Here is a 16867-nt window from a genome sequence, read left to right as displayed (position 1 = left end):
GGTCTTGGCAGCAAGTCTGGAGCTGATGGACTTGATGAATTTGTTGTGTGCGTCCCTCGGCTTGAACACAGTCTTCACAGTAATGGCTTGGGATGGGTGCCAACCTTCAAGAGCGCATTCTCACGCCAACCACGCGACTTACACAGCGTTATTTAAACCGATATCGCGATGATAGGCCCATCAAGTTAGATCAAACAACGAACATTTGTAACTTGAGAAAGTATCCCTTCTGGGAGTAATACAAGACTGCAAGGTCTTGTGATTCTGTTCGATATGAAAAGTACTTCGCCAATTCGGTGCGATATGTGAACATTGGATTATATTCGGAACCCTTGATACCGACTATTTACATCTTCCAAACGCTCTTGAGAATGCGTAAAAGCAAAGATGAGGAACAGCACCGCATCTTTCCGAGCGCGTAAGCACGCATGTTCCTCCTTCTTAAGAACCGACTCCGTCATCACGCCGACTTCACACCTCCTTTCCCACCTGAAACCTCCAACTTTCCAGTCTTTCCATCAACCTTTTGATACCCCTTGAAGTTCACCTTGAGCCCCGCAGTACTCTCCCTCGCAATCCTCCAAAACCACTCGGGAGAACTCCTCTATCTCAACATTAGCAAACGGAATATTCTTCTTGGAGAAAGGATCAGGATAAGAGAGAGGAGGAAAAAGCACTCACCAACATGGCAATGTACCGCATGATACCCGGCAGGTAGATAACCCGCCCGTACCCGCTATATAACGCCTCCGTAAACGCCCCCGCAACAGCATCCGGCTCAAGCAGCGGGAACACAAAGGCCGACTGTCCCGTCTCGCCGCTGAACATGGCCGTCTTGATGAAGCTCAGTATACCCAGCGTCAGCCGGACCTTGGGCGCGTTGTGGATGTACTTCAGTTCCAGCTGAAGACTCTGTTGTTTCCCCAGATATCAGTCAGATATCTTCTCTGGAGGAGCTTCATCTCGCGCAGTCCAGCTCGTCCAATATGTTACGCATCCATGACAGAAGAAACATACCTCGTGAAGAGCCGCCAACCCGGCCTTTGTCGCCGCATAATCCGCAATCTGCGCAGGCGGCATCACAGAACTCATCGAGCTCACATTCACAATGTGCCCGTGATTCCTCCTCACCATGTGCGGAAGAAACTCCTTGATCAGCAAAAACGGCGCCAGCAGATTCGTGTTAATCGTCAGCTCTACGTCGGCATACGTCCCCTCCATAACGGTGGCACCGCGCCCCAGCCCGGCATTATTCACAAGCACCGTCGGGTCCCCGACCTCAGCGCGGATGCGCTGGCAGAGAGAGCGGATGTTTTCCTTGTCGCTCAAGTCGCACTGGTAGTAGTGCAGATTTGTCCCCGTCCCGGGCGCGGGCTGCCACGCCATGGGAACGTAGTCCACCACGACGATCGTCGTCTGCGGGTTCCTGGCGAGGAGGTCCCGCACCACGCCCGCGCCGATGCCGGTGGCGCCGCTGGCGCCCGTGATGACGACGATCTCCTTGGACCAGTCCCACATCGAGTCCGTCGTCCAGTTGTTGGCTGTCCCGCGGGCGAGGTACTCGTGGAGCCGGAGGCCAACGCCGGCGGCCGCGAGCACGCAGGAGGCGAGTTGGAGTTGGGCAAGGGTGAAGGGGATCTTGTACGCGGCGAGGACGGCTTGGTTTATCGACAGCGTTGCTGCTCCTGCTACCGCGGCCACGAGGACCGGATTGAGGATGGTCCCGCGCAGGAAGACGGCGACAGTGTCGATTGTGAAAGTCATGATGATCTCTGGTGGTGGGTGAGTGGGACTCGGGGGAGAGAGTGAATTGGACAAATGATACACTTTACAATAATTCTGGTCATCGAAATTGAGCGATCTGATCCCCCATATAGAGTGGGATGAAGACAAACATCTAAACAACAACCGTCTCAACTTCGTCCCGCCTCCGTGATCCCATCCTCTTCCCCAGACCGTTCGCCGATGGGTCCATCCCGGACCCCACATCGGGTTGGTTCCGAAGGCAATCCCCAGTTCAGCTTTCTGGAGCGGTTCCGTACGACTCCAATGTCCGTCCTCCACAAAATCCTGCAAGAAAGAACAGCCGGAGGCGGGGAAAATAGATCTTGACTTCCCCATATTTCGAGACGGGTTCTGTGTTCTCCATGTCGGCCCGCCGCGGAGTCCGTCAGTGCAGCAGCTCCCCGCTTTATACCTTGGCTCAGTAAACTTGACTACCTCGGCACGCATTTGCACCAACGTTTTGAAGCTGCAAGCTGCCTTATTTCAGCTGTTCCCCAGAATACCTAAACTCTTTCGAAAGACTTAGCTGTAGGCTCCTCTTTTCACGTCAGCAAGAAACTCGGCTCCGGCATTTCGGATCAGATCAGCAACCATGGCCCAAGCACAATCTGGTCTCCGACCTCACCAGAAGATCGGCCTCGTCTTTCATATACTATGGGGCAAGTACCATAATCGACAAGCTACATGACATAGAACTCACCGAAGAAAACAGCTTTCCCTACCTTCTTTTCAATCGTAGCTCTCGGGCTACCACGCGCCATCCGCCGCGGCATCCCGCTGAGATTCTGGTTCTTGGCCGCAACCTACCGCATCGTCCTGGGCGTCTTCCAGCCACATGAGATCCAATTCCTCGCCACTCCGACCCTGCAAGTCTACTCGGCCTGGCTGGCAAAGCAAAAAGCCAAAGAGTCCAAGAACGCCAACACCGCCGCCCTCGACCGACTGCATCAGGACGTCGAGCTCCTCGGCACCGGGGACGATATCAACCATGTCGCAGCCGGCGGCGGCGGCGGAAGCATCATGTGGCTCGGCAACCGCAAGAAAGCCTCCAAATTCGTACTCTTCTTCCACGGCGGGGGGTACGTCGCCCCGCTGGCCCCGGGTCACCTCACCTGGTGCTGGGAATGCTACGTCAACGGCAAGCCCGGCGATAGCAACGGAGATGAGGTCGCCGTCGCGGTCCTGCAATACACCCTCTGCCCGGGTGCTACGTACCCGACGCAGCTGCAGCAGGCCGTGGCGGCCCTCAATCACCTCCTGCGATCCGGCGTCACGCCAGAGAATCTCATCATCGGCGGCGACTCGGCTGGCGGGAATCTCACAACCCAGGTGCTCTGCCACCTCCTCCGTCCCCACCCCGACGTCCAGCCTGTTCGGCTAGGTGGCCCCCTTGCCGGCACGTTCTTGGTCTCCCCTCTCCTCACGCTTCGCACCGATGCCGTCTCCTATCGAACAAATCACCGTGTCGATATGCTCTCAGCTGCCATCGTCGCCAAGGCTGGCGACTACCTCTTTGCCGACGACCATGTAGCGAAGCAAGCCACGAACCCGCACGAACCGCTGGCACTAGATGGCGACATGGAGTGGTTCGGGGAGATTCATACCGTCGTCAAGTCAGTATACGTGACGGCCGGCGCGCAGGAGGTATTCTGCGATGACTCGCGGGTCTTTGCGGAAGCAGTCAGGAGACGGAATCCCGGGTTGGACGTCCAGCTGGAGGTAGCGTCCACCGAGGTCCACGATGGAATTTTGATCGAATCCGAGTGCGAAACGATCGGGGACGCGTCTCGGAGGATGAGGAACTGGGCGTCAAAGTGTTTGTTATGATTTTGTGTCGATCAATGATTTCACGTGATACCACCACTGCCTTTGATGACCCTTAGATGCTAAGTGCACGTCGGCGTTTCGTTCTGCTCGCTCCTCTGCTGCCACGTCGTTCGTCTAGTGCGCTCGTGAGAACATAACATATCTGTCTCTCATATCCGTGGCTGAAATCCTCGTGGTAATACAGCGCCCTGGTCGATGATTCGATATTGGGCCAATTCCTTAGCCAGCCACCTGGATGCACTCGCAAGCAAGGGCGTTCTTTTCACGTCATATCAGACTCGAGTGAGCTTTCTCATGACTCCAAAAAGAAGCATCTGACGTGCAGCAGCACAACTTTGCCCTGTTGCGACGCGCCCGTAAGTCCGGTTCCTCGATTCCGAATTGACTATCTCCAACAGGCAAGGGTGTCTCGAACCGAGGTCACGATGTGCATACCGCGGGTAGTCATTGGGAGGGTACAGCTGCGGCCGGGTACCCCAAATCCTGGATGCACCGCGTCAATTGTTGTCAACACTCGACCGCAAGGGACAAACCGAACAGGTTGAAATGATTCTAGACCACGAGACGGAATTCGAAATCTCGTCCAGTCGTATCGCAATAAAAAAGGAGCTTCGCCGATTCGTCGCCCTACAAGATCTGCCTCCAAAGAAAAGGGCCAAGACTTTGGCACGTTCGTTCGGGGTACGGTAGCGGCGGCCCCCCTCATCTCCCCTCACCACTGGGGAGTTTTCATCATGTAAATATCGCGTAACCGTTTTCCCTTTTCTCAAAGAGCCGCGTGCCCAGCGCCAACATGTCCAGCATGTCACTGCCTTTTCATCTCGTTTCCCGTTCCCGCGGGTGCGGGAAGCCCAAAAAGACGAACCGAAACGAACCCCCGTTCCACAAAAGCCGAGTTGAGGCTCTTTGGGGCTTGCTTTGACGACATGTTGTCTCTCCCCAGGGTGGGAAGACGTCAACGGCTGCGACAGGGCCTCTGGGTAGAGCGAGGAGGTGTGTAGTTGTTTAACTCAACGTCGACATTGGAAGATTTCGTGAGGAAGGCACTCACAAGGCACCTTCCTGAGAGGTAGGTGCCCTCAGGAAGGTGCCTTACCTTACCTACCTTAAGTAAGCCATTCAGGTTTCCACATCTGCAAACTGCAGGTGCTCCTATCTTATCGCAAATCAGACCGTTGCACCTGCCACACCACACCACACACCCAGAAGGCACGCCAACATGTCGTTGCGCCCGCAACGCCCGCCAAACCACCACGAAAACCCACCTCTTGCGGGCGCAAGATCCAAACTCCCGGGCCCTTGATGCGTCTCCCTCTGCCTTTGCCGCATCGCCATCGCGCAACGGGAAGGATCAACTCTTTTCTTTATCTAGGAGATTTTTATTTTAGACATGTACCTAGGTCCCTAGAGGGACGAACCGCGTCCCGAGATCTGGGGAAAGGGAGAAAAAAGTCCCGTCGAGCGCCCGCTGGATCTTGGGGTGCAGCGAAAGCTTGAAGCCAGCTGGAAGAGCCGCATCTTGAATATGACTTCATATTTCGACATCGCGACTCCCTCTCTTGCTCTTGCCCCATACACTATGCTGCTCATTTGTCTGGTAGCAGGTGCGTATGGCTCGTTGGGTCCTGCCAAGACATTGAAAGTTGACCCCCCCCCCCCCCCGGTGGCACCGCACTTTCTTGCCTAACAATTTCCCACTTGGCGCCCTCCTTCCTCGTCCACCTTCTCCTCTGCGGCCTCCCCTTCTCTCTCAGTCTCTCTCCGTCTCGTCTACCTTTGCCCGATATTCCTCCCACGTTTCCCTCTTTACCAATCTTTCAGCTCGCATGACCACCATCTCTCTTCACTCCCACTTCTCCTATTCAATTGCAAAGATAAGGAACCAAAGGAACTAGCAGCATCAATCAGCCTTCGTATCCATATCGATCCCCCCCCCCCTAGTCTTCTCACTTCCGAATTTCCCCTTCACCCGCGCGCCCTTTCATCAACCGACGTCCAATGCAAGCCGCCTAACCCCCATGATGCATGCTCGACTAAGGTATATCACACTAGCTCGCCCCGACGGCGTGAACGTTCCCAAAAAGTGGACATATTTCTGAGATGGGCAGACCATCTTTGGGGGTCGCGACGCCGGTCCGCCCACTCAGCGTTCAATTCCTTATCTCTTGGACATTCGGCCGTGGGTGGGGTTCACTAAGGCGACAAGCCCCCGACGTCGGTAGCGTGGGCGAAAAAAAGGGTGCGTCGACAAGGGGGCTTCGATGTTGATGGGAGGATCCTTGACAAGTTGACGATTCCGCCCCATCCAACGATCCCACCCCCCTCGAAAAGAAGACCAGCGTGAAGCGTCAATTCCCGATCGTTTACACTAGGCTACAGTACGTACTCATTCCCTCTTCTTCGACATGTCTTTAAGATTAATCGCCTCGATTACCAACGGTAACGGTGTTGTCTACGTCCGCTCGGAAACATTCGCACCCTTCTCCAGAACATTAGCATCAGAGCTGCCGCCGACGTCGGCTTACCGGTACTATGCCGCGGCGCTTGGTCTGTCAATTTTAGAAAGCAGAAACGAGAGTCATTATCCGAAGCTGAAAGATGTCCCCAAGCAGAGGACACAGACATACTGTTCGGTGTCCCGGGGCGCATTGTATGCAGAACATCATCCCACTCGGCGTATCATCCCAAGGACCCAAGTCGCGTACGAATACGTATGCATGCTGTTTGGGACGGCCGGCAGAGGGGACATAAGATGCGCGAGATGAACGTTCCAATTTGGGCAGAGAGATGGAGGACCAATTGGATCCGCGGTCTCCGAGCCAAACTGGCCGAACCAATCTTAACCACACCGTGGTCGACCGGACGTGGTAGCCAAAACGGAACGAATAGATGAGCACCAAAGCAACCCAAGCAACAAATAACGTAGCTCGTCCGGGGAACTGCAGCCCAATTATCCGCCTGGAAAACTCAGTGCCTCGAGTCGCGTGTAAAAAGTCAAACCTAAAACTCAATCATCGAGACAAGAGTCGGGGCAAGAGGGGAGACGCACTGCCGACTCGACAAGAGTAAGAGTATGAGTACCCAGTGAGACTGGGTGTGAGTGAGCAGGAAAACCCGGGCAACAACCTGATGTCTACTACAGTAGTCGGATTTGCCAACGAATCAAACATGCCAGAGGCAGAAATAGAGCTTGCGCCAAGGCTGATGGCCGTGTTTCGATCCTTTCCCCCTCACCCTCCACCCCCATCTGCACAACCTTCCTGACATTCCACAAACTTGTGACACTTGACCGCAATTGTCCAGCTCTGCCAAGCATGTACACATACAGAAGTGGTGCGCTGTTTTTGCGTTCACTCTCTCTGCCTCTATCTTCTTGGTTGTCATTTCCGGTCGTACAGGAGGATGAGACATTCGGTAACACCGCATGCATCCTCGTTGTAATACCCCCCTCCTTATGCGCTCTCTCGATGCTTTCGTCCCATTACACTGTCAAAGTTCTTCACCCGAAGGGAAATGCGCTTGAGCGTTCAGAATAGATCAGAGTCGCTTTTATTTGGCTTCTCATTACGGATATACCATGGGGTATTATACAACAATAAAAAAAAAGTATCTGCTCGCTTCGCATTTCGCGGGATATCCTTCCAACGGGGAAAACAGCTTTAGATCAATCCCATCCTGTAAATAACGCCTCGCTTTTGGAGCCCATACGGCACCCAAAAATTCAAACCAAAGTGACCAACTCTTCCTCGTGGCACGGGCCCCAATTTACAGAGAAGGAGCCTTCTCGCTCCTGATCTCGCCTTGGGGCGTCGCAGGCTTGGGCTCGTCTGATCCGCTGCTTGCTCCGTTGTTGGCCATGTGCTGATGCTCCTCAATTCCGTGCTGGGGAATGAACTTTCCCTCTCCGGCGGGCTCGGCCTGGTGAGGGGTCCAGGCAAGGAAGTCACGGCGAACCTCGACGTAGTCATAAGAGAATTCACCGTGCTGGTCGTCGTCCATACCCAGGAGCTCAGCCTCCTCGGAAGCGCGGAGCTTCAGGCCAGGAATCATGTCGATGGCCTTGGCCAGGATGGCAGACATGACGAAAGTGTAGGCGCAGCAGGCGACAATGTAGGCGATTTGGATGTACATGAGCTTGTAGTTGCCGTCAACCCAGCCGCCGGAGACTCCCATGTTGACACCGTCGAGACCGATAATCGAGCTGGAGGCGAAGAAGGCGTTGAAAATGAGACCGACAATACCGCCGATACCGTGCTCGGCGAAGACATCGAGAGAGTCGTCAATCTTGAGGAGGAATTTGACTAAGGGACAATTGTGTTAGAAGTGATCCCATTCGGGCACGAGGAGGGATAGCTTACTCTTGGTGCCGAAGTTGCAAGCAACACCAGCGACAACACCGAGGATGATGGAAGCCCACGGAGTGATGACTCCGGAGGCAGGGGTAGCGGCAACGAGGCCGGAAATGGTGCCGGAGCACCAGCCAACAAGAGACCACTTCTTGGCCAGACGGAAATCGAGAAGGCACCAGGTCATGGCGGCGAACATGGCGGTCAAGCAGGAGTTCCAGCAAGCCATGGCGGCACGGAGGTTGGCACCGAAAGCGGAACCACCGTTGAAACCCAACCATCCGAACCAGAGTAGAATGGTGCCGAGAGTGATGAGGGAGATGTTGTGGGGACGGAAGTTGAGCATCATTCTCTCGTTGCGACGGCCGAGAACCCAGGAGTAGGCGAGAGCCGACATGCCGGAACCAATCTCGACGGGGCCGCCTCCGGCGTAGTCGAGAACACCGTACTTGAAGGCCCAGCCGTTGGCGTTCCAAGCCCAGCAGGCGACGGGGGCGTAGACGAGGGTGGCCCAGAAGAAGATGAAGACCATGCAGGGAATGACTCGGCCGCGCTCGGCGGTGGCACCAGCAGTGAGGGCGGCAGTAACGGCGCAGAACATCATCTGGTAGAAGGAGTAGAGAAGGGCGGGAACGAGAGGCGAGCCTTGGGAGGGAGTAGCGAGAACCTTCATGAGGCCAAAGTGTCGAAGATCACCGATGAAGCCGTTGGTGGCAGTTTCGCTGAAGGCCAGAGAGTAACCCCAGAAGTACCACTGGAAGACGATGACTGAAAAGCTCATCATAACCACCCACAATTGGGAGAGGGCCGACTTTCTGCGGGCGAGACCGGAGTAGAGAAAGGCGATGCCGGGAATCATGAGCAGAACCATGGCGGCCGAGACGAGAATGTAAGACTGGTCACCGGATTGGTACCATTGGTTCAGGTTCGTGGTGGCTATTCACGTATTAGCATCAAAGTCGGTCGAGGCGGGTCCCAAATGTTGTGGGAAGTCGTCGACGTACTGGAATCACCACCGTAATCGGCATTGGTGCCATTGAACTCCGTAGGAGCTCCAGTATGCGTGTAAGACATGATGGGCGATTGGTGTGCGATATCGAGGTTGGGGCGAGGTGTTCACCAGAGGATTGGATGGCGTAGAAGAGTCAGGAGAGGGGATGAGAGAGTATTATTATTTTTTTCTCAAGAGCAAGCTGTCTCGAATGTGGACAGAGCTGGGACGAGATTGTCGACGGCCAGGGTAGGTCGGATTCAAGATGAGACGAATTGCCTGGGTGAAGAGGAACGAACAGGCGGACAGAAACGGGATGGGAGGGACAGGTAGGATCATATATATAAATACCAGACAGATAGGACAGAAGAGAGAAGGGGTGGCTTCAAGAAGGACGTGGTCGCGGCAGAGGGAGCATGGAATACTGCGGTGATCCCTGGCCGTGTCTGGGGGTGTAATTGCCTGGGCCAGCGGAGCTAGTGTGGGCAATCCGCATACGGAGGAGGCGTTGTGGGAGCGGATGGGGAGGCACTGGAGGGCATTGCTCCGTAGGTAGACATTTGACATTGGGCAACGGGTTAATCAGTGGGTGATTTGACAGACAGGAAAGTGTAAGTGAGTTTTGGTGCGGGCAGATAAGAGACACGACACGGGCCATGTTGGGCAAATGATGAACATGTGAGTGGACAAGCATGGTGCGGCGGACGCAGTACGTTAGAGGGAATAAAGTGGGTGCTTCTCCTCTGCTAGAGTCTAGGGACTACGGATAGTAGAGACAGAGAAGGAAGAAGGCGGGAAAAGACTGAACCTGACTGAGCGTTCTATCCCGAACTCAATGCCCGTGGGCCCCAAAGCAAAGAAGGCAAAGCATGGCAAGTGCAAGCCAGACCCGGCCGTTCGGGGGAAATCCTGGCCTAGAGACGCCCCTCCCCTGCCACAAGTAGAACCTGCATCGGTACGTACCGCGGAATGTCCCTGCACCTATCGCGCCCCACGCCTTCCTCGGCCGGCCACCATGTCACTGTCATTGTCATTCGCATTAGTCCTGATAAAGTACGTACTCTGGTACTCTGCGCTGTCTCTACCTAAGTACGCAGTACACACCAAACTCTGAATCGAAGGAGCTGAAGCAGGCACACCTGTCTACCTTGACCACCTAGAGACGACGATGATGATGCAGGTGTACGGATAGGCAGGCTTCAACTCTTCTTAGACGACAGCCCATGGTAGTGGAATCAAAGGCAATAGGCCTGGGGTGATTAAGCTCTTGCTTCGGCGCACTCTCGCCGTCTATGTGGAGGTCTACGGAGTAATACCTGTGCCAGTACGCGTGTTTGTGTGAGACTTTGGGGCACAAGCTTGTCCATGATCCTCGTCTCCTCCCATTCGCATCAACCAATTTCTGATGCTAAAATGCCATATCAGCGCTGGCCTGATCTTTCACCCTATGCACCCATGGCATCTCTGTCTACCAAGATCAATGGTCTAAGTTCAGGCTCAATGAACAGTGATCAGGTCAACCCTCCACCCGGCCGATATCTGTCCCGACAGGACAAATACCTCACCGGCTGCGACACTGCCACTCCTGCCGAACATACAGCAACCAAAATACAACTTGCCAAGCCAAGCCATCGAAACTATCGAGACAGCTTCAACAGTCACGCTTGGCTGCCTCCGTGTCTCCCCCCAAATTCCAATCATCCTCGGTCCTTGGCTGTCATCATTGAATCAATCATGAACCAAAAGAAACATCGACCCGAACGGACGACCAGTCTCCCAGATACGCTTGACAGAACCACAGATAAGGCATGCGATAGGCGCAGCCCAAGCGGGACCTGTCAGTGGTGGACAGTAATTGGGCTGAATCAAAGAAATGCCTTTGGTCCACTCAGAGCTCACTGTGGCTGTTTAGTCAGCCAATCCCATCACAAGTTTGCAAATACTCTCACTCATTCACTCTCTTTTCCAGAATCCACGCTTGTCATCCCCCCCCCCTGCATCTTCACGGCCCAGCAGTCCGGCAATCACTCGACCCACCCGGACACCCTCCACCGATGCAGGCGGGACAAGACCTCACGATGGTGGGACTCGGGGGTGTCGGCCTGGGATACCCCCAAATCCCTCGCTCCCTTTCTTCTTCAGTGGAATTGCCCCAATGGGGTAATCCTCTTCACGACAATTCCCGTCGCGTCCTCCACCCCCAAACCCCCAAATTTCAGCTATTGATCAGGTCAGAGGATGTCTCGACCTTATCGTAAGGCTTGACTTTTCTTTTCAGCATTGGCATTTGCTGACGGGGTTTGCTCCCAGGAATTCGGTCACTGCCCTTGCTCGAGCACAGTCCTATCGCGGTACTCTCGACTAATACACTTCGATTTGTCTCACATAGCGCACGCGATGCCTGCTGCCGACCTCACGGCCAATGACCAAAGCCAACTCACCCACCTACCATGAGGACATGATCCCTCATGCCCATCTGCGTATCAGCTTCAGTCAAGACGCTGAGAGGCGGACGGCCGGCGAGATCGGCCATGCGTTCCTGACAAGACTCTTCATCCATGTTGACGCCAACTGACAGCCTAATCTGCCAGAGCCAGAGATAACCTTTGGTGTGGCGCGTACCGTCATTTCAACGGAGCGAGGCTACCGCGACTTTTCTACTAGCTCCAACATTGTTGTGGCATGATTTGAATGCTCTCGGTCAGGTTGCGTTGCAACACCAAGATGACTTCTGGAGCAGGCCGGCCGCTTGACGACTCGAAAGACTGACCAAATTTCTTTTCTCGAAAAATTCGATTCCGCTCTTGACCCTTGCTCGTAGAGGGTTCTGGCTCTTGCAGCTCCGTTTTCGGCACATGTCAAGGAAGAAATCGGCTTGCTGGACCCATCGCTCATTCGGAGACGCGCCTCTCGTTGTGGGGGTTGATATCCATTAGTCTTCAGCCTGGCAGCCGTTTGCTAACACTTGAGAGCAAAATTCACGAGGGGCATCGCATCCAGGCTCCAGCACTCAAGGGAATCGGAGAACGTAGAGGGGCCTTCAAACTTGGCTTCCTCCACCGTGGTCGATCCCAGGTTGGGGCGCTCCGGGAGATCCAATCAACGCTATCTGTTTGGCTGCATCTCTAACAGGCACAAATACGGTTGCTTTTGATTATATTCAACCAATCCCTAACATTATCAACGCCCTTTAAGTCTTGAATATTTGGACGACGACTATCGAGTGTTGGAGGTTCAGGCGCGGGATGTCATTATCTTCCGGCTCTCACGCTATAACCACCGGTTTTGAACTGCCGTTCTATTTCTCACGTTTGAGACGAGTAGCATCATGGGCTGAGATCGATTCGAAGACTTACCGAAACGATGACCATGACCCACTAACCATCCTCGGTCGCCACGCCTGTATTTGTTAGAGGTGGGAAAACCTGGGCGGTGCTCAAGATCAGCAAGGAGGCGTGCCTCCAAATCAAGCTACTGACATGACCATCAGAAAGACGCTCATTGCACCGGATAAGCGCCTCAAACAATGACATTCTCTAGACACGTTGCGCATTAAACCGAACGATGAGCTAGGTAGACTGGAGATTTCGCGTCTTGGTGACGTCCGCCTCACGCATCGAACCTGATAAGCTCCTGCGCGACCAGTCGAACGCTTCGCGATTATCTGCATCAAATCGCTGCATGAGCATATGTCATCGCTCTGGAGCATCATGCCCTATCGCGCGCTATCCCCTCCGATACTGCTGCACCCCAGCTTTGGTCCCCCAAAATCTTCTGCTACTTACTGCCGGCTTCGAGCTCCTGAGATGGGGGCCTCTATACTAAGTGCGCAGCGGTGATCGTGTTCGAGAAGAACCCAACTATTGCCCAGTCCGGGACGACGTCCGCCTACTTGAAACCACCCAACATGTGGGCATCACGGCCCAGAAGTTGGGGGGCAACCGATAATAAAAAAGATGACGTCCAATGTGTGTGGTGCGCCTCTCCCTCCTCCCATCCTAGCGACGCCGGTCGTCCAAGAGAAGATATTCCCTGTTCCCGGCGCCAGTCGCCCTGCGCTAAACCTTAGCCTTATCAGCGCCCAGATGAGCCAATCGGAACCCCGGTCGTTTTGTCAGAGCAAAATGTCATTTTCCTTCTCCGCTAGCGGAAGAGGGATCCACTTCGGGGGCGTTCGCTCCTTACCGGCAGTCAAAGTGGGTCCGCTCGGGCCGGCCGAAGGCCGTGGGCTTTCCATTCCTTCTCGGTCATCCCCTATTTGTTCTTCTCCTTCTAGAAGGATTCTACGGATATGAGGTTCAGACAAGTCGAGTCGGCGTTGCAGATTGACGGCTTGCTTTTGAAGAGAGCAAGCGACTACGTAGCTTTGGACGATCGCATGATAGCATCGTATAGAGTTAAATCGATCTAGAATGTGATGAGACTTCCACCGTATCGTAGGAATACCGAGACCTAGAAGAGAGGCTTCCTTTGGTGTTATCAGGAGAAGCTTGAACTGGTACAACTTACGACATTACGAATGCATTTGAGGTGCAAGGAGTCAGATCCGTTCCTTTGTCATGATGGAGTCGACATCGTCCTGCATTTTGATCGCTTCAGACGCAGTGCGTGAGTGCTACATCTGACCTGCTTCACAATACGGGGGCCTTACGAACGGAAATGCCACGGTCATGATGCGTGCACGTCAACGATTTCCCTTTCGTGTCTTCTTGCCAAGTATCCAGGCCAAGTTCGGTTGATGCAATATTTATCAAATGTCAAGCGTCTCTACCAGCTTGGCCCAGATCTAGCGTAGATTTTGTGTAGTTTCTATCGGTGAAACGATCCCAAGGCCCCTTATAGAGCTTGGTTTGTCATGAAGTCATTCTCTAAATCCACTCAACCACCCCGCTGCCTAGATCCCATCGGCAGTCTGCGCCATCGAAACTTGCCGGTAGAGGATGTAGGACGACGCGCAGGAGAGCTTGAACAGTATACAACTCCGCGACCAACTTGATTTGCTTTCGATGATCTGGAGTTGGTCTGTCCTGCGCCAGAATGTTGGTCAAGGGGTAAAGGGGGGTTTCCCACGGAAAGCATCGGATATGGGCTTGACATACACTGTACTCGCTTTCCATCTGTTCCGACGATCCTGCTTTTTTGTCGGCGTAAGATGTTTACCGGACGACACGCGGTATATGTAATGACATAGCTGTCTTGGCCAGGTCTACGGATCAGGGTACCGTTCGACAAAAGTGATCCAGATGGGGTAGAGATTTACATGATGTTAACTTTCAAGGCGAGTTCGGCTGAGAGCGCTCTATTTAGCACTTAGTACCTGTTCTCTCCATCATCTATTGAGTTGCCGCTAAAGGGAGCTACGGCTACCTTCAAGCTTTTGTCTGCCACTCTCTGGACGAGACCCAGCTTGTTTAAAACACCTTGATCTAGATGCCTCTCCATTTGACGGCTAGCACGGGCCTCTGTTCAGAAAAGGATACACCAAGACTTCAAGCCGTGGGTGAGTCGCAACGAGATCTTTGTAAAGTCTGATGATGAATGGCATAGGGAGGTTCTTTCGGAGGACTGGATCAAACAGCGACACTTTTTCCTGTATCGTGACATGCCTTTTCCACCTCACACCACATCTTGCCCATAATCTTCCAGACTATAGCCAGAACTGCACTCTCAGTGGGATCGGTTTGTATGATGTCAACTGAATCCAACTTGGAATCCTCTGTATCTCTCTGGAAGCTCTGCGATCACTGACCCTTTGAAAATGACAATGGAAAAGAATTGTGTTAAAGTCATTGATGACTGTATTCGAACATCGTATTCGTCGATTTTCTGGATTGATATGTTAGAGCAACTTGGTTCCACCTTGGACTGCTTCAACACACCTCTCTAATCTTGAGGAGTAGGCAGTGGGAGCCCGTCTTAGGTTGTTCCGAGGCTTGTAGCTGATGGAGCGACTACTCTAAATGAGAAGGACCAGAGTTTGATCTGTATTTATTTTACGTATTTCCATAAAAGGGGGGAAAGGTCCGGCTGGAAAGCTCGTCTGGGATGACTTGATAGTTCGCTGCTTTGTGGCATTTCTGATCATTGCTCGAAGTTTTTGTAATTTCGCCGTACTCGGAATTTTCTAGGTATTTGCCGTGCGGTGAATGTTCTATCTAGTTGGAAATCCTTCTAGTCGCACTTCCCCCATTTCTGCTGTGGTTAAGTTCTATACCGGCTGAGTGAGTAGCTTCGTACACGCTGGAGTAGGTTGGCGTTGATGCGAGAGTCGAAAAGACGTGTCATATCATTCTCAGAGCGAGAAGGAACAGTGTCTATATAAGTTGCCTCCCCCATTTAGCCTGTGGGGGTTATTTCTTGGGGTATTTGACAATGGCCAGAGTCTTCCAAAGTGATTGCGGCGAGCATCTTGGTCTCATCCGGAATATACTGCTGCTATCTACAAGATAGTATGTTAGCCAATGGATCAAAGTCAGCCTTGACTGCCATGCAACCGTCGCATATATAGACCTGAATACAATCAATGTCAGGAGCGACGTCAGACTACGGGGCTACTTTCCTTCCCGGCTCTGACACATAATGTGTACTTGATTTGTTATGTCGCCCAACACCTTATTGTGGCTACAGCTTGGCCCACTAGTACGCGAAACGACCTGCTCAGAATATCGTCGGTTCGCCTCGATGATGATGAATGACATCAAGGATGATGTTGCTTCTACTCATCCTCGGGAAGAAGATGCTTCATACATTGATTGAGGGGTTAGGTTCATTGTCTGTGTGTTGAGTCAAAGGTACTCACGGCGAGTAACATATGGCCCAGGCCTTGACGGCTATGACTTCCTGGATTCTAGAGGAATACTTCTTCCATCAGTTGAGTCCACCGCCACGTCGCTCTCCAAATACGTACCTCCTCGTGTCATTGTATTCAAGTCACCGCGTAATGCTACATCACACGTAACGCGCTACTCATAGTTTCCAACGAAGATCTCAACGCTGGAGAGAAGCACACCAGATTCCTCCTCAAATCTAAACCCCGAGAGCCGCCCTTTCGCAGCAAACTAGAGATGGCAAAGCAGATTTGTATACTCGTCACATTCTGTGAGCTTCACCAAACAATACAAATTTCATGTTCTCCTTATGAAGTACACCAGCCATCATCACCTTACACCTCAGCTTCCGGTCGCATTCTCCCATAGCCTACTTCAAGCCAGAAAAAGGGTCAAAATACCACAAACAAGGGGGCGCGAAAACTCCCAGACAGGACATGACACACACAACCCGGTTGATTTTCACATACAAACATGGTCAACAGGAGGAGAAACCTCACGCTGAACCATTGATATAGGATCCACTCTGCCAACAGAAAAGGCTAACAAGTTCTCTTCAAAACGGGTGGGATCATCCACGGAGGAACTTAACCTCAAGCATCAGTGCCAGGCTGCATGGTGGAACACTTGCCATCAAGACCAGATATCAAGTAATCCATAACTAAAGCAAGACGCCACATCGGATTTGACAAGAGAATCCGCGAGAGAGAGAGACCTTGCAAGATAACCTCCATACCCCTTCGAAATTCAAGCAGTGTGGTCATCACCCCAGGGCCCCTTTCGTCCCCTCTCCATAGCAGCCACTTTCAAGAAGAAGATCGGTCTTCCCTAAGTATGAAAATATTACACACGTTACAAACGTTACACACGTTTCAAGGTTAATGGCTATCCTATTCTTCAAAAGGCCTAGCTATCTTTTTGCTAAGACCTCTCCCTCTTCCGCGACCAAGCAACCACGAAGAGAGAGGGGGAGTTCACTAGGCCGGGTATCAGGAAAAAAAAGACCTTTGAAATGCCTCAAGAAAACGCCATCATCATGTCCATGAAGAAAATGCATAACTCCCTTCCCCCATAGCCTCCAGCGTATTTGA

General features: G+C 53.0%; 3 protein-coding genes across 3 annotated transcripts; 1 reads left to right on the top strand and 2 right to left on the bottom strand.

Annotated features, from left to right (window-relative positions):
• Window positions 1-460: 460 nt before the first annotated feature.
• CCOS01_07852 (short-chain dehydrogenase) lies at window positions 461-1764 on the bottom strand (the record flags this gene model as incomplete). Its single annotated transcript, XM_060456015.1, has 3 exons — window positions 461-604; window positions 682-912; window positions 1018-1764. The coding sequence occupies 3 exons, from the start codon at window positions 1762-1764 to the stop codon at window positions 461-463; spliced, it is 1122 nt and encodes a 373-aa protein (XP_060313907.1).
• A 613-nt stretch (window positions 1765-2377) lies between these two features.
• CCOS01_07851 (alpha/beta hydrolase fold protein) lies at window positions 2378-3612 on the top strand (the record flags this gene model as incomplete). Its single annotated transcript, XM_060456014.1, has 2 exons — window positions 2378-2425; window positions 2479-3612. The coding sequence occupies 2 exons, from the start codon at window positions 2378-2380 to the stop codon at window positions 3610-3612; spliced, it is 1182 nt and encodes a 393-aa protein (XP_060313906.1).
• Window positions 3613-7377: 3765 nt separating this feature from the next.
• CCOS01_07850 (ammonium transporter) lies at window positions 7378-9032 on the bottom strand (the record flags this gene model as incomplete). The annotated part of the gene is made up of 3 exons (XM_060456013.1): window positions 7378-7913; window positions 7971-8894; window positions 8963-9032. The coding sequence occupies 3 exons, from the start codon at window positions 9030-9032 to the stop codon at window positions 7378-7380; spliced, it is 1530 nt and encodes a 509-aa protein (XP_060313905.1).
• Window positions 9033-16867: the final 7835 nt, after the last annotated feature.

The sequence above is a fragment of the Colletotrichum costaricense genome (genome assembly GCF_030867565.1).
Source record: "Colletotrichum costaricense strain IMI 309622 chromosome Unknown Scaffold_7.1, whole genome shotgun sequence".
Taxonomy (NCBI): Eukaryota; Fungi; Ascomycota; class Sordariomycetes; order Glomerellales; family Glomerellaceae; genus Colletotrichum; species Colletotrichum costaricense.
Note: the sequence above shows the minus strand (reverse complement) of the source record. Positions and strands in the feature narration are given on the sequence as shown.